This window comes from Podospora anserina, chromosome 7 (assembly GCF_000226545.1).
Source record: "Podospora anserina S mat+ genomic DNA chromosome 7, supercontig 1".
NCBI lineage: Eukaryota > Fungi > Ascomycota > Sordariomycetes > Sordariales > Podosporaceae > Podospora > Podospora anserina.
In genome coordinates, this window is record NW_001914854.1 from 1,115,572 (window position 1) to 1,131,903 (window position 16,332).

At 53.6% G+C, this 16,332-nt stretch overlaps 6 protein-coding genes across 6 annotated transcripts, besides 3 other annotated features; 4 read left to right on the forward strand and 2 right to left on the reverse strand.

Annotated features, from left to right (window-relative positions):
* Positions 1-760: 760 nt before the first annotated feature.
* Positions 761-780: a sequence feature (primer 7G18A).
* A 107-nt stretch (positions 781-887) lies between these two features.
* Positions 888-942: an STS (microsatellite 7G18 NON POLYMORPHE).
* Positions 943-1,021: 79 nt separating this feature from the next.
* Positions 1,022-1,041: a sequence feature (primer 7G18B).
* Positions 1,042-1,046: 5 nt separating this feature from the next.
* PODANS_7_1730 (uncharacterized protein) lies at positions 1,047-3,488 on the forward strand (the record flags this gene model as incomplete). Its single annotated transcript, XM_001907815.1, has 4 exons — positions 1,047-1,160; positions 1,224-2,815; positions 2,898-2,981; positions 3,179-3,488. The coding sequence occupies 4 exons, from the start codon at positions 1,047-1,049 to the stop codon at positions 3,486-3,488; spliced, it is 2,100 nt and encodes a 699-aa protein (XP_001907850.1).
* Positions 3,489-5,448: 1,960 nt separating this feature from the next.
* PODANS_7_1720 (uncharacterized protein) lies at positions 5,449-6,561 on the reverse strand (the record flags this gene model as incomplete). The annotated part of the gene is made up of 2 exons (XM_001907816.1): positions 5,449-6,037; positions 6,101-6,561. 2 exons carry the CDS (start codon positions 6,559-6,561, stop codon positions 5,449-5,451), a joined length of 1,050 nt encoding a protein of 349 aa, XP_001907851.1.
* Positions 6,562-6,895: 334 nt separating this feature from the next.
* PODANS_7_1710 (uncharacterized protein) lies at positions 6,896-7,745 on the forward strand (the record flags this gene model as incomplete). The annotated part of the gene is made up of 2 exons (XM_001907817.1): positions 6,896-7,385; positions 7,462-7,745. 2 exons carry the CDS (start codon positions 6,896-6,898, stop codon positions 7,743-7,745), a joined length of 774 nt encoding a protein of 257 aa, XP_001907852.1.
* Positions 7,746-7,850: 105 nt separating this feature from the next.
* Positions 7,851-9,902, reverse strand: PODANS_7_1700 (uncharacterized protein; the record flags this gene model as incomplete). Its single annotated transcript, XM_001907818.1, has 1 exon — positions 7,851-9,902. The coding sequence occupies one exon, from the start codon at positions 9,900-9,902 to the stop codon at positions 7,851-7,853; it is 2,052 nt and encodes a 683-aa protein (XP_001907853.1).
* A 477-nt stretch (positions 9,903-10,379) lies between these two features.
* PODANS_7_1690 (uncharacterized protein) lies at positions 10,380-15,747 on the forward strand (the record flags this gene model as incomplete). The annotated part of the gene is made up of 2 exons (XM_001907819.1): positions 10,380-10,753; positions 10,815-15,747. The coding sequence occupies 2 exons, from the start codon at positions 10,380-10,382 to the stop codon at positions 15,745-15,747; spliced, it is 5,307 nt and encodes a 1,768-aa protein (XP_001907854.1).
* A 322-nt stretch (positions 15,748-16,069) lies between these two features.
* Positions 16,070-16,288, forward strand: PODANS_7_1680 (uncharacterized protein; the record flags this gene model as incomplete). Its single annotated transcript, XM_001907820.1, has 1 exon — positions 16,070-16,288. A coding segment is annotated over one exon (219 nt), but the record flags the coding sequence as incomplete, so codon positions are not given.
* Positions 16,289-16,332: the final 44 nt, after the last annotated feature.

Genomic DNA, 16,332 nt, shown 5'->3' on the forward strand with positions numbered 1-16,332 from the left:
TCCATGGGGTGCCAGGACAAGGAAGGGAAGGCAAGGCAAGGCAAGGGAAGACAGAGGCAGAGCAGGGTTGTCTGTCTGTTCCTCGCTCTCTCCCATTTCGTAGAGTCCACCCGGGGCCCCGCTACTGCAGCTGCTTGCCATTGGCACTTGGGCCCGTACCACACTGCGCATTTTAGCACCCTTTTCTCCCCTTGCCTGCGAGCCCACGCACTGATTGGCAGGCACTGCACCGGGTCCCCCCCAAGCGAGCAAAGTGATTAAACCCCCAGGCTCGCCCGCTCCCCTCCCCTCCGGCCCTCTCTCGCGATCTTTTTTCCAAGACCCTTTTTTTCCACATCCTCCCCCCCTCCCTTTTTCTTTTCCCCTTCTCTGGACAGTATCGCGGGAGCTTCCTTTTCCCCTTTCCCACTCTGTCTCCTATCTACTTTATGCTTGGCTAGTCCTACCAGACCTGTCCAACGAACCACTCACATCTGTCTACACGTCCAGTCGCTCGCCCCCGTCTGATTCCCTTCGAGAGACCCCAGAGGTAATCGACCTGCCCCGGACATCAGACATTCCGCGTCGCAGCTCCCCCGCCCATCACCATCGCGCGCACCCGCACCCGATAGCCGCCGATATTCTTGGGGATCTTTTGATTGGTTTCGTTTCGATAAACCACCCATTGTTTCCGAAGCCGTTGCCCTTCCGCTTAGGCCCGGCAAGCGTACGGCACCTCGATCCGCGAACAGCAAGCAAAAGCACCTCAAGCGAGGGGAATTGGGTTGGAACTATCCATCGTGTAGAAGAATTTCCTATGTCACGGGCTGGCCTCGGGAACCATCACATCTTTAAAATCACCACGGCATCGCACCTCGAAGGCAGCGCCTGATTCGACCTGCGCCGGCATCATCATCATCATCATCATCATCATCATCATCACCACACGCATATACATATTATCGCGCCGACGGCCAAGCCAGTATCGTTTCTTTCCCTCTTCATCCGGGCACCCCCTGTTCGCAAAGCAACTGTGTTGTTCTTAGTCGACAGGCTTCCCACCCAAAATGTATTCACAGCAAAACGCGGCCATGCCCGCACCCCAAAAACCAGAGACCTTCATGTTGAGCTCGGAAGCCCAGCAAGCTCTCCCACACGATGCTCAGGTAGCTCTGCAGCAAGTTGATAACCGTGAGTGGTGATCCCGGATCAGCGCATCTGTCGCGCCACAAGCACTGACACAGTCTGCAGTTAAATACTTTCTTATTTCTGCGCCAGTTGACTGGCAAGCCGACCAGTACATTCGCCGCTTTCTTCTCCCAACGGGCGAGTACGTCTCCTGCGTTCTCTGGAACAACCTTTTCCACATCTCCGGCACCGATATCGTAAGATGTCTCTCGTTCCGCTTCCAGGCCTTTGGTCGTCCAGTAAAAAACTCCAAGAAGTTTGAGGAAGGCATCTTCTCGGATCTGCGAAATCTCAAGTCGGGAACCGATGCCTCGCTCGAGGAGCCCAAGAGCCCCTTTTTGGACTTTCTCTACAAGAACAACTGCATCAGGACACAAAAGAAGCAAAAGGTCTTTTACTGGTACAGCGTTCCCCACGACAGGCTTTTCCTCGATGCTCTCGAAAGAGACCTCAAGAGGGAAAAGATGGGCCAGGAAGCCACCACCGTCGCCGTCAGCGAGCCCGCGCTCTCGTTCCAGTACGACTCGTCGCAGTCGCTCTATGAGCAGCTCACCAAGGCTCAGCAGGCCAACTCTTCGTCTTTCAACAACGCCCAGCAAGTTTCTTTTTCTCAGTCCCAGTCCACCTCGCCGGTAATGCGCGCCATGGACTCGATGCCACCGCCACAGATGATCCCTCAGTCGATGGCCCCTTTGGCGGATGGGATGGACGCCATGGTCCCGTACGGAGCGATGACGATGGCGCCCTCGATGGCCCCCCAGCCAATGATCAAGCGCGAGCCTGAGTATCCCCGTGCTCAGTACAACCAGAACGGTGTCCCAATTGCCCAGACCCACCAAAGGCACGCTTCCATGCCCGCGTACGGGTTGGAGTACTCTCCTGCGCCCTCATTTGTGTCTTCTCACTTTGAGGACTACAGCCAAAGGGGCATCTCCTTCGAGCCCTTGACGCCTCCTCAGCAGGCTCTCGGTATTCCCAACGAGCCCGCTTACATTGCCAACGAGGAGACCGGTCTCTACAGCGCTATCCCCGACCACATGAATGTTGGGCTCAACGGCATGATGCAGCTCCCACCATCAAACCTCGCTGGGCCATCGTTCTCTCGCCCGTACGCTGCGAACAACAGCTTCTCTGTGATCGAAGGATCGCCGACATACAAGCAGAGGAGACGGCGTTCATCCATTCCACCATCCCTGTCGGCCACCACTGCTGCGATTGCGACAGCGACCGCTGCTCATCGTCCTTCGGACCTGCGGAGATCCGTCTCTGCGTCCGTCGGTCCCGTTGCTGAGGGTGACGAGTCTGCGGATAACTCCCCACCGGGCTTGACCTACAGCAACTCTGCTATCTCTCTCAACAGCCAACATCACAGGGAAATGCTCGAAATGTCTCGCCACGGTACTCCCTTGTCGACAGTTGAGGGCAGCCCTGCGCTCAACCCCGTCAACCTTCAGCAAGATTTCTCGCCACTCAACGGTGATGAGCTCGGCCCTCTGAACGAAAGGCCAATGATGCAGGGTGCTCCCGGTGTCGTGCGCAGAGCCCGCTCTGCCACGGTCATGGAGCTCGGCCCCTATCCCCAAAAGTCTCACTCCTGCCCCATTCCCACATGCGGTCGTCTCTTCAAGAGATTAGAGCACCTCAAACGGTAAGACAGTGTTTTTTTTCTTCTCAACATATCAGCGATGCAAAACCTCCCGTTGCGTTATCTAACCAAACAAACCTTCCAGACACGTGAGAACCCACACACAAGAAAGACCCTACATCTGCCCTTACTGCAGCAAAGCATTCTCCAGATCAGACAACCTAGCACAGTATGCCCCCGTTCTTTCCTTCATGTATTTTTTCCTTTGTCAGTGGACAAGTGGGAAGAGCAGCAGCAAGTTGTGCAAGTGGCATACCAATACATGGAAAGATGGCCGAAGGACACATTTCACAGCACAAGCCTCCACGCCGACCACACTCACCAGGGGTATTTTGAAGCATGGACTAACAAGATGTCTCTCTGCAGGCACAAGCGCACTCATGATCGCGGTGACGGTGTTGATGGCAACTTCAGCTTGTCCGGCGAGGAGGAGGAGCAGTACTCTGGCGAGGACCAACTCGAGTCTCTCGATGACGCGTCGCCAACCTCGGAGAACGGCTACGTCGCCGGTTCCCTCGACTCGGCTCTTCACAACCACCAAAACCAAAACGGCATGCCACCATCGAACGGTCCCAACATGCACCAAGCGCCACAGCAATACAACAGCCTTCAGACTCTTAGCATGCCCATGACGATAAGCCACCCTCAGGCCATCAACGCCGGCGGTATGATGTAAATGTTTGGAATGTGAAACTGTGTGGGATAGTGCTGTACAAAACATAAGGGTCAGGGATGGAACTAGGAGTATTTGGAAGACTTTCTTGGCAGAAGAGCGGCATGATGGATCTTTTTTTTTCTTTCTTTTTTTGGAATCGGCGGGACATTTTTTTTCCTTCACCATCTTCTTATCCGCACTTGTTTGCTGTCGGAGCCCATTTACAACCCACCTTGGCATTTTCTTCTTTTTTTTATTTTTATCATTTTTGACATCATCTTTGCAAGGGAAGATCTTTCTTGGACACCGAAAAAGAGCGGTGTATCTTTTTTTTTATCATTTTTGTTTACAATTTTTTTTTGTTTTGGTCAAAAACCTTTTCACATTGATGATTGCAATCGACTGTTGATGCATTCACGAAGAATAGAGATGGGTGGTGGATTTTGGAAGAAATTTTATAGGGAGGAGGGTTTTTAGGAAGGAGGGAGGGAAACAACAATGGAAGGCAGAACGAGGCACACGCAAAACAAATAACACACACAACTAAACTAACATTTTTATGTATATATATTGGAAGAGAGAGAGAGAGATTTGTTTTGTGGCTGTCTTGTCTGTTTTTTCCTCTTTGTTTTTTCTCTATTTTTCTTCTTCTGGTTTGATTTGGTTGTCTTTGTGTTGTTCTTTTGGTGTGTGAAGGAATTGGAGTTGAAAGATACCAGATGATGTCGGGAGAGTTGAGGAGTGGGGTGGGAGGCAGTTGAATTGAAATGATGATTTGAATAGACTTTCTTGCTCGAGTGAGTGACTTGGTGGATGTGATATGCTTTCTGGGTGTTTACAATACCACCAAGCTCCCGATGCGAGGTAGGATTGCACAGAGAATTTTGGAGGAGACGATCTTTGCAACGAGGCATCGGTATGTAACACGGTACATATCGATGTCGCTTCTGACTTGGTATCTTGAGGTGTAACATCTCACAAGTAACACACATATCTTCCATGTCAAAGTGACACATCAAAAACCTATATCACGGTGTCCCAGTAACTCCCAACATGGGTGGACGTTTCCACAAACCCATGATGATCAACTTGCAAAGTATCAACATCAATGTTTGGACAACAACCATCTGCATTAAGCGACCCCCAAGACCTATTCTACAGACCATATGATCTACACGCCCCAACCCAACCCAACCCAATCAACTACCGACGGCATAACACCACAAGATCTTGAGATGGCCCATCCTGCCCACCAGCCCCCATGACCACCAAGGCCAAAGTCCGACCAGCCGGGTAGAACAGCCGGTCCCTGGCGGCCGCTACAAGCACAACCCCAACGGGGAAATGTTCTAGATCCCTTCCCCCCCTGTGGCCCCGTGCCCGTCGTTCGTCGACCTCCTGGCTGGGGGCATGGCCGCTGCAACAGTCAACCTGCACAACATCCCCCCCCCTCCCTCCCGTGAACCAAAACCCAATCTGCTCAACCCCGAGTTCCAGTCCTTGCCCGCTTGCTTGTTGCTACACCCAAGACAACAAATCCCCCTTCGAACCTGAGCCGCATCATATCCCCTCTCCTCTCCCCACCCCTAGCCCCTTTCCATCCACAAATGCCGTGCCAGTAGGGGTATGGGTACGGTGTCAGGACTCAAGTTCGGGGTCGGGATATTGAACCTCTGTACAAACTATAAGCAGGCATCCCCGAGGCCCAGCTCCAAAAACATGTTTTGAAACAGGTCGGCCAAGGGGGGTGGGAAATCTCTGTTTCAAAATAGCAATCCAGATCTGAGTGCCGCCAAAGTGCATGCTTATCTCAGATAAGCCTTTCGAGAGTCTGGGTAGTGTCCCCTTGTGGGGAGAGAGATACTTGCAGGATCAAAGTTGCCGTGCCCGTGAGATCCCATCAACCAACCCCAATCCAGATTCTCTTCCTTCGAGATGCAAATAACCCTGACAGAGAGAGAGAGAGAGAGAGAGAGAGAAATCATCTCCTCCCCCCTCTCCCACCCCGTCCTCCTCCCCTCCTCGCAGGACCGGGTCTATTCAACACCTCCGCCTCCCTTGCACTAATCCTCAGCGTGGCCCCCTTCATCCTCCCTACCCCCGGTGCTCCCACCTCCCTTGGCTCCCCTCTCCCACCACCTCTCCTCCCCCTCGATGGTTTGCTCTTCTTCACCTCCCTCTCCAGCACAATCCCATTCTCCTTTGCCTCTTTTCTCCGTTTGGCCTCCTTCGCCGCGGCATGGCTCACAATCCCCTTCCTCATCGCCATGGGCATCTTAGCCTGACCCAAGATGCTGTCCTTGGCCCCCAGCGCCTGGAATCTCATATCGGTAGTCTTCTTCGCGGTGCGCCCGGCGGCGAAGGCGCGCGTGTTGGCGGCGGTTTCTGCGGCGGCGCTGGACTGCCAGTGGGAGGCGTTGCCGCCGGCGGCGGAGAGGATGTGGGACTCGGCGATGAGGCGCTGGAGGGCGAGATCGTTCGCCAGAAAGGCGGCGCTGTCTTCGGCTTGGGACTCGTCGGCCTTTTTCTTTTTTGGGTTGGGGGTGTCGGACTGTGCCGCAGATGTGTGGCTTGGTGGACGGGAGGACTATTTTACCTCGTTGGTTAGTATTTGTGTAGTGAAGTTAATTGACAAAAGACGTACGAGGTAGGCTTTGAGCTCTTTTTTGCTCATGAGGGAGGTTATCGCGGTTGAGGAAGGGTCTTGACTGTAGTCGACCACCTCTACGACGTGGGATTCTCCTTTTTCTTCCGAGTCTGCTACGCCTCTGGTTAGCACTTGGTGGTCTTGCCAAATGCGGTTGTGACAGGTCGGCGTACCGTCTTCCTCTTCCTCTTCGCTAGAGACACCATCCCAGGATTCGGCATCGGATTCGTCGCTGTCAAAGTCGCTGTCGTCTTCTTCTTCTTCTTCTTCTTCTTCGTCATCCTCATCCTCATCGCGGGCCTGTCTCTTGGATGGTGGAGCGGCGCATGGGGCGATGCCAGCGGGCATCTTGAATCGAGCCTCAAAGTGCCGTCTGAGGGCTTCTTGGGCGTCCACCACGTCCTCTTCGGCGGGAGGCGCCTTTCGTTTTCCTAATCCGCTTGGCATTTTTGCGATTGAGATTTGTGAGGTGCGTGTTGGTGGTGAATTGCAAGGTGGGATGGGAGCTCTTGACCAAAAATTTCGGGGAGCTTTGCGGTAGCAGAACCTCGATGGCTTTCCTTATCTTATCTGTTACCATCTTTCGTACCATTTGCGTAAATTCCACATTAACCACCGCAAATTGGATGAAAATACCGTGTATTCACATCACCCCTCCGACAATTGCTCACCCACTCCCTCATCGTTTACTCACTCACTCACACTCAAAAGCTACCCCGCCAAAACATTCACTCACCCACCCACCCCCTTTTTCACCCCCTGTTCCTCCCTCACCACCAACATGACCCGTTTCCGCCCCTGCATAGACCTCCACTCAGGCCAAGTCAAACAAATCGTCGGCGGCACCCTCGACTCCAAAACCACCTCCCTCCTCACCAACTTTATCTCCCCCCACCCCCCATCTTACTTCTCCAAGCTCTACAAAGAAAATGACCTCCACGGCGCTCACGTCATCATGCTCGGGCCCGGCAACCGCACAGCAGCCATCGAGTCCCTAGCCGCCTGGCCCAACAACCTCCAAATCGGCGGCGGCATCAACGAGACCAACGCCCAGGAGTGGATCAACCTCGGAGCCTCAAAAGTGATCATCACATCCTACCTCTTTCCCAACGGGACTTTCTCCCAGGAGAGACTAGACAAAGTCCTTGTTGCGCTTGGTGGGGACAAGGAGAAGCTGGTGATTGATCTGAGCTGCAGGAGGAAGGGCGAGGATAGGTGGTTTGTTGCCATGGATAAGTGGCAGACGATCACAGATATGGAGGTTTGTGAAGGTGAGTCTTTCTTCTCCATCTTTTCGGTACTGATAAGGCGGAAGGAACAATGGCAAACTGACGGTGAGAAAAACAGAATCTATCAGACAGCTCGAGCCGTATTGCTCAGAGTTCCTCATCCACGCTGCCGACAACGAAGGCCTGCAGCGTGGCATTGACGAAAAGCTGGTGGAAAACCTGGCCAGGTGGTGCAGTATCCCCGTTACATACGCTGGCGGCGGTAGGAATCTGGATGATCTGGAGATGGTCAAGAAGCTCAGCAACGGGAAAGTGGACCTAACAATCGGCAGCGCCCTGGATTGCTTCGGCGGGAGCGGTGTCACGCTGCAAGAGTGCGTTGAATGGAATAAAAAGCAGTAAAAATGATGCAACAAGTGAAAAAATAAAAGAAGGGCATATTGTTCCCAATGCATATTTTTGGCGCTAACAATGGACTTGAATAACTATTAACACTGTCCAACACGATCAAAGACTCTTGAGCTCCTTCTCCATAGTCTTCAGCTGCTCCCTAACCTTGGGGCAATAGTGCTTCTTCAAGAGCTCCCCTTCCCAGATCGTCGTGGCAAATGGATTGCTACCTTCGACCGTCTCAGCCAGAGGCTTAAATGTGCCGTCCATTTTCCTCTCTTCAGTATTCCAGAGCGCGTTGACCTTCCTGTTATGTGTGTGCACCACCTCACCCAAAAGCCCAAGCATCGCCTGACACGATTTCTCCGGCAGCTGCAAAGCCACCGTCATGAGCTGCTTGGTGAAGGCGGCCAGACGGAGAGGCGGTACGGACCTGATGTTCCAGGGTGGAAGAAGCACACCGCTCAGGCAGCGCATGAGTAGGACTGTGGTCGTCTGCACGTTGATCCTGGTGTCCTTGCGATTACCTCCTGACTCGTCGTTCGGGTCAGAGAGATGGAGGGACTTGGCACCCAGCTCCAGATCAGGATTCACCGATAGGGGGAGAAGACCACGGTAAAGATGTGTGATAAAGTAGGAAAGGTCGAGGTGCAGGTCGGTGCGAGCGTTGTGGGCATCCTGGCCCTCGAGGAGCGCAAATGCTGTGATGGTGCACAGCAGGGATTCTCTGCTGGTGTCGCGGATGACTTCTTCCTCGTCGCCGTCCTCCGCCATCTGTTCATCCTCGTTTTCTTCCTCGGGCATCTCGCTGTAACGAATGAGCTGCTTCAGAGCTTCAAGAAGATCGCCAAAGAAATCCTGGTTGATGAGGTGAGCATATTGGGCCAACCCTTCCAGAACAGCTCCCATAAGGTGTGGCACCCGCTCTTTCAGAACTCTGAAATAGGTCGCGAAAACCATCTTCAGGGTTTCCGATTGCATCTTCTCTCTTTCTTCATGGCTGACCGCGGCATCTGCGTGAGCCATGACCTTTTCGGCTTCCTTTTGCTCCTTCATAAGCTTGCGTTCCTTCTTCGTCCGGAACTGCTTCTTCTGCTTGAGCTTCTTCCCGTTATACCCATCAGTGGGCCGATCGGCCCTATCTTGCGAGGCCTTGCCTGCAAACTCGCCCAGAAGACGAAGGTGAAGGAATGTGTTGAGTACACTCTCGTCAACGCGATATTCCTTGGCCCTCATCATCTTGCTGAGCAGAGACACAGCTTCCATGGATGCGTTTCCCTCCTCGTCCTCCCTGAAAAGAGTCTCGAGAGTCTCTCTACACTTGACAAAATCAGCATCAACCTTGCGAGTGCTCAGCTTCTTGACCAATATCCTCAGCAGATCGCCCCGAAAGTTGAAATGTGGTACTGAGTTGACTAGAGTGCAGGCGCAGTTGATCGCGATGGTGGAAATAGGCTGGCCGCGAGTGCTCATTTCGGCTGATGGCGAAGCAGCGAAATAGGCAAGCTTTTTGATATACCCCTGATAACCCGTCACCAACGCCTGCTCGTATGTTCGCAGCCGCCTGACCTCCTTCGATAGCTTCTCACCAGCCTCCTCGGTAGAAGGTCTTATCCGGTAGCCTGGGATGACATCTTTGTACACCGTCATCTGCGTAACCATGCAGATCTTCTTGATGGCCATAATCTGGGAATCGCCAATCCTGGACATTGCCTTGAATGCACCGGGGTATTCTTCGGGGTCTTCGTTCAACTGTGTCGCAACCTTGGCGAGTTCTTCCTGTGCGCGTCGAATCTGCTCCTTCACCGGGATCTGGGGCTCCTCGGGGGCAGCCTCCTCTGCTTCTTCGGGTTCCGCATCTTCGTTGTCCTCGCCCTCGAGCCATTCGCTGTCGCTGGCCACAGAAGCGGCATCGTCCTCCTTCACAGTCCAAGTTCCTGCGGCAGTCCGGGAAGGCAGCCTCCCAGCCTCGGCGGCTGCCTTTCTTGCATCCTTCTTCTTGCCTTTCCGGGATCGTTCTTCGTAACTTTGTTCGAGATTCCAGTTGGCGGCGGTCTTGAAGAACTGCTTCTGGATTTTGCTGTCGTTTCCGTTCGATCCGTCGGCTGTCTCCCCAGTAGGGGAAACTCTTCTCCTCTTGGAGGGGCGTATGCTCAATGTTTCGGCCATCGCGCAAATCTAGACTGGAAGTTGGTGTGCTTTTGTTTAATATGTATGGCAGTGGTGTGTTCCTCCAAGCCTGGAATTTTTTTCTGGACCCTGATGGACGGCAGCTGCATCCCACCAGAGCTAGCCTTATCGGCCACATATCATTGGCTGAAGCTATCTTATCGGATCCACTTTCCAAAATTTCTAGAGTTCAACTCTCGATTGTTGCGAAAGTCCATGAAACAGAAGCAACGCCGTAATCAACAAGGCGATCGCTGTCGCAACCACTGATAGGAAATCGTGGTAGGCAACAGGCCTTCAATCCGATCACGACCCGCGTCTCCTTGCTTAAGGCACGCCTTAAATTCGCAGCAACAGGCGTCGCAATCGCAGCAACAGGCCTAGGACGAAAAACCAGACGCCTTCAATTTGCAGTTGAACGTCTTCAAGTTGCAACAACACGCCTACTATTGGCAGTTATAGGCGCTCTTAGATATAATGTCTTCCCTCCTGGAGCAGCTAAAGGCTGTTCAGGCCAACTCCCGCGTCATCCTTGACGGAAAGCTCGCCAAAGCCGCGCATTCAAAGTCCTTGATTTTCGAGCCCCAGGCCGCCGCTGGCCAGACCTATGCCGACATCTACAGAGTAGCCCGCGAAGGCTTCGACGAGCTATGTACGATCGACAGTCGATTCAGACCCTTCGCGGCCCATCTTTTCAGCGAGGAAAGTCAGCAGGCCGACCGGACCCAGATGACGGCCGACGAAAACGCTACGCTTGACAGGCGTGTGGAATCATTTCTTCAGCTTGCGGCCGCCCGTCTACAGCTCATGCCCGCTATCAAAGCCATCGAGTGGCTGATTCGAAGATTTAGGTGGGTTTTCTCTTCTCTGCCTCCATGTTATGTATGATCGGGAGCTGACAGTTGAGCCTAGGATCCACGAGTTCAACACCCGGACGCTCATCACCTGTTTCCTTCCATTCCACACCATCCCAGTCTTTGTTACATTGCTCTCGATTCTCCCTAGCAACCTCCCCCACGAGTACCGGTTCTTGGACCCCTATATCCGGTCCTTGACGAACCCACCGATCGAGGTCATCGTTACGCAAGCGACAAACCACCGCGAATTGTTGACCGCGATATCAGAGTATACCCTCGATTTGGGCGACAAAAAGCACGACTATCATGCCGCAACAATGTTATGGTTCAGCGTCATGACGCAGTCTGTAAACGCCAGGATCGACAAGGGGCGGTCTGGAAACAAGGCTATCCAGCTTGAGAACACCCAGAAGCTTCTTCAGCAGGTTACTCCAGCGTTGAGCAGAGGCATGATGATGAGACAAAGTCCGGAACTCCAAATGGCGAGTTACATGCCCGTTCTTGTCTTGGCCAGAAAGGGCCGTCTCAACGATGCTGCCCTCGTCGCTTTCATGGACCAACTTGTGGCTGGGTGGCAAAGCAAGACTGTTGATCAGGGTCTTCTCACATTGGCTTGCCTTGCCTACGCCCGCGCTGCAAAGCCCGTGACTTCGCGCGTTGCCAAGGCCCTTCTCAAAATCGACGATCTTGTGGGCAAGTTCAAGATGGTCAACCAGACGCAATGTGTGCGCAAGTTGGCCAATGGGACTGCGTTGGCTTTCGTGGATAGATTGTCGAAGAAGGGCAACTTCCGGGCTCTTCAAGGAGTCAAGGCCATCATTTTGGGCGGCTTCCTTGACCAGATGCAAGTGAAGGTCGTCTACAAGTCATTGCTTCTGGCAGCCCACAAGCTCAACGATGAGCTTGACCCACAGGGTACTATTCGCAAGGAGCTGGCTTCCACTCTCGTGAGCCTTGCGCAGCTCAAGGATAAGAATGGCGATGCTATCCGAGCGGCCATAGAGGAGGTCGACTTCAACATTGAGGAGCTTGAGCTCAAGCTTAGGGCAGCTATCCGCCCGAAGTTGACCATCGCTGAGGGATCAGATGATATGATGGAGGGCGTGGAGGCCATGGCAATTGAAGAAAGACCGAGTCTGGATGCCACGCTTCAGCAAGTTGAAAAGCTTCAGCCGTCCAAGACCTCTTGCTTGTCTCAGGAATCCGGTGTGTTTAACGACCTCTGCGCGGTATTCTTGTCTGCTGCGATCGAGCAAGTCGACCTTGAAAGATTTGATGCTGCCCCTGTTCTCAGCCGTGATCAGGCTCTCAACGATGCTTTTTACTTCAGCTTCTACATGCGGGTTTGGTGTGGCCCGCACCCAGCATTGGCCAAGGTGGTCGCTTTGGAAAGGGTCAAAAACCGCATCAAGGAGAGCGAATCCACCAAAACTGATCTGCAGGTCATTGCTCTTTACGCCGCTGTTGCCTTGGCTGATCCCTCGAAGAAGGTTCGTCGTGCTGCGGCAGATCTGATCGCTGTTCTCAAAGCCACTTTCAAGGCTTCCGAGGATGTTTGGGGCGCGAAGGACCTCTATGGTGCGAGCGGCGTCTCTATGGACTCTGCCGCTTTCAAGTGTTTACTTGATTCCGTTCTTGTTCCATCTCTGGAAGAAGCCGTCACCCATGAGGACCAGATTGGCATCATCATCTCTAGCGCTTTGGAGAACTCTAAACTGGGAGACAAGAAGACGAGACTGGCGATTTTCAAGTTTTTCTGTGCACACATCACAGAAACACCATTGCTCACCGCCAAGCTCCGTTTGCTGGAGGGCATCAACAAGATCAAGAGCATCTCCGGCACATATAGAACCGAGCTATTGCTTGCTATGCTTCGTTCATGGGCTTCCCTCACCAGCACCGAGGCCGCCGAGCGTGCTGCTTTGGAGTCATTGGACGAGAAGGCACTGGATCTGGCAGCCGTTGGAACTGTTGTTCCAAGCCAGCACGACGGCCTGGATTTGCTTTTCCAGCTTATCAAGGATCCTCAGACAAGACCAACTCTTGTCGTTGCCATCTTCGAGCGCACCACGAAGATGTGGCCGACCATGAAGTCACAGGCCAAGTTGTTGACTGCCAACGTCATGCTTGAACTTTCTCAGAGCTCTGGCCAGGATACTGCTGCGGTAGAGGCCGCTGGTTTCTTGAGAAATGTTGACTTGACCACGGATATTCTCCTGGCCTTTGTTGACTCTCTCCAGTACGAGGACACGAGGATGGCGACCGAGGTTCCCGCCAACAAGCGAAGACGTACCAGCACAGCAGCCCAGCCTGTGAGCTCCAACACGATCAGCCTAGAGGTTCAGAAGACTGTCAAGAAGATGAACTTTGTGCTTGAACTCGTCCAGGGTTCCAAGCCTGAGAACCACCCTGAGCTGCTCCCCAGTCTGTTCACGACTCTGTCGGACATCCATCATCTTCGCAAGCTGGTGGGCTCCGAGCTTGGATACATGCAAACTCTTGTTCTCAGCAGCATCGGCGCCATGATTCCCGCGTATGACAACAACAAGGACCTAACAATCGATGCTTCTGTTGGCTATGGTGATATCCTGGCTGCCTGCGTGCAAAATTCTTCGAGCGCCCAGGTCACAAACGAGGCTCTCTTGGTTGTCGCCAGCCTGGCCCGCACAGCTCCCGATGTTGTGTTGCAGAGCGTTATGCCGATCTTCACATTCATGGGTAGCTCGGTGCTCAGACAGGCTGACAACTACTCCCAGTCTGTTGTCAAGAAGACTGTTCAGCAGGTTATTCCTCCGCTGATTGCCACTTTCCGCAACAAGGGGCGGAACTTGGTTGCCAGCACCAAGGACCTTTTGGCCAGCTTTGTAACGGCCTACGAACATATCCCTCCCACTCGCAAGCGAGAAATTTTCATTTCGCTCGTTGAGAACCTTGGCCCGGATGACTTTTTGTTTGCTGTCCTTGCCATGTTCGTTGACAGGTACGGAGCTACGGATGAGATGTTCTCCTTCACGTCGTACATTATGAGCTGCTTCTCCGTCGAGATTCAGCTTCACTCTTTGATCAAGTTCTTGGATCTGGTCAGTGACATCTTCAAGCCCAAGCCCGCGCTCTCCAACAGCCTGATTGGCAACGACTCCGACGCGGACAAGACCGCGTTGAAGCAGCTTACCCTCCTCCCCCACCTTCTTTCCAACAGCCGCCTCAAGCAGGAAATCACGGCCTTGGCCGAAAGAGACGACATGGAATCCGTCAAGATTCGGGACTCGTATGCCAAACTCCTGGAGGGTATTCTCTCCATGGCCAGCAATCTCAAGGCCAAGAAGGCCCTCTACAGCCGCTGCGGTGATGCCTTGGCCAAGCTGCTTAGCCTGCTGTCCATTGCCGAGTTCATCAAGAGCGTGGATTCGTTGTTGGAGAGACCGGATATCGGCCTGCGCCGCAAGGTGTTGCAGGCCCTGGAGCTTCGCGTCGACAAGGAAAGTACGGGCGATCCCAAGTCCCGCGAGGCCCTGCTGGCTTTCTTGCCCCAGTTGACCGCTGTCATCCGGGAGTCGGACGACATGAACTACAAGCACACTGCTGTGACGTGTGTCGACAAAATTTCCGAGAAGTACGGCAAAAAGGACCTGGATGCTGTGGCTGCGGCTGCTCAGACCATAGCAGGGGACCATTGCCTTGGCCAGTCGTCTCAGGCTCTTCGGCTTATGGCGCTGTTGTGCTTGGCGTCGCTCGTCGATGTTCTTCAAGATGGCATTGTGCCTGTCCTTCCGGTTGCTATTCCCAAGACGCTAGGATACTTGGAGGAGAGCTTGTCGGGTGACAAGCCCAACAATGAGCTGCACAACGCTTCGTATGCCTTCGTGGCTGCGTTGGCTCAGCACATCCCCTACATGATCTCGGGTGCTTCCCTGGATAGGCTCCTGGCTTGCTCCAACGCCTCAGCCGTTGCCGATCTTGACGCCGAGTCTGCTCGTAACCGCTCTCACTGCCTGCAGCTCTTGGCCAAGCTGGTCGACCCCAAGGTCCTCTATACTGCTCTCAACAACAACTGGGCCACCGCCGCCAAGTCTGGTTTCGCCGCCATCACAGAATTCCTCGACATTCTCGGCCTGGCCCTTGACAAGCATGCTCGCCCGGCCGTGACCAAGAACATCAACATCCTCTCTGAAATCTTTACCAAGACGCTTGATCTCAGGAGAGTGGTGGCTACCGGCGAGATCAAGACCGAGCTCAGCGTGGAGCAGCTTGGGCAGATCGACAGCCTCATCATCCAGACCGCCCTCAAGATGATCTACAAGCTTCACGACGCCGTTTTCCGCCCCGTCTTTAGCAAGCTAGTCGAATGGGGCTGGTCTGGTCTCCCCAAGAGTGATGCCAGCGGTCGGACATTGAGGTTGGTGAGCTTGTACACCTTCCTCGACGCCTTTTTTGAGGCACTCAAGTCCATCATCACAAACTACGCTTCGTATATCGTCGACAGCGCGAGCAGCATCCTGTCTGGCACCAACTTTGCCAGGGAGAATGAAAAGCTCCTGTGGCAGCGTGTGGTTCGCACTTTGACAACATGCTTCAAGCACGACCAGGACGGCTTCTGGCAGGCGCCTTCGCATTACAATGCTGTCGCTCCGGTGTTGGTGGAGCAATTTTTGCATGCCGCCAACTTTGATGCTATGGAAGAGTTGATCCCTGCGGTGGTGGAGCTGGCTGCTGCGGTGGACTCGCAGGAGCATAGGAAGGAGTTGAATACGAGCTTGCTGAAGCACCTCGAGTCGCCGGTGGTGGCGGTGAGGTTGGCGGTGATTAGGTGCCAGCAGGGCTTGACGGAGAGGTTGGAGGAGGAGTGGTTGAGGGGGTTGGCGGAGATGCTGCCAAGGATTAGCGAGCTGCAGGATGATGAGGATGAGGGGGTTGAGAGGGAGAATGCGAGGTGGATTGTGGGGATTGAGGAGAAGCTGGGGGAGAGTTTGGATTCGATGTTGCAGTAGGGGGGTGAAATGGGGGTTGAGAGTGTGGAGTGTTTTGTGAATAGATGGAAAGCGCCGCTGGGTGTTGGTAATAGATTTTTTGAGTGTTGTATCTTTGGTTAAATGTGTTGTGACTGTTTATATAGAAGTTTCATCATCAAATATGTACCCGTGCCACCCCTGCACTATTTGCTACCCCTGAAATTCACTCACCCAACCCAGCTTGTGCATCAGGGTCCACCACACCTCCCACATCCGCATCAATGTAAACAAAGAGATTCCATCTCTTATTTCGCCTTCCTTTTTATTCTGACCTAGAGTTGATGGGCGAGATGCAACCAAAATGAGCAGCACACCCTACTCCCCCCTCGACGGGATCAGCCATCCTTACTACCCCCCCGACGCCACCGTCCCCTTTTACACAGCCAACACAACCCCCTTGCTCACAATCCTCCTCTCCTTCGCGGGTCTCATATCCCTCTTCGTTTTGATATGTCTCACCTTCTCAAGATATGCCAACCCCAAGCTTCAGCAGTCCGATCTAGCCGTGATAGCCTGGTTCGCAGTTTGTATGTACCACCACCACCCCACCCCCCCCCCCCCCGC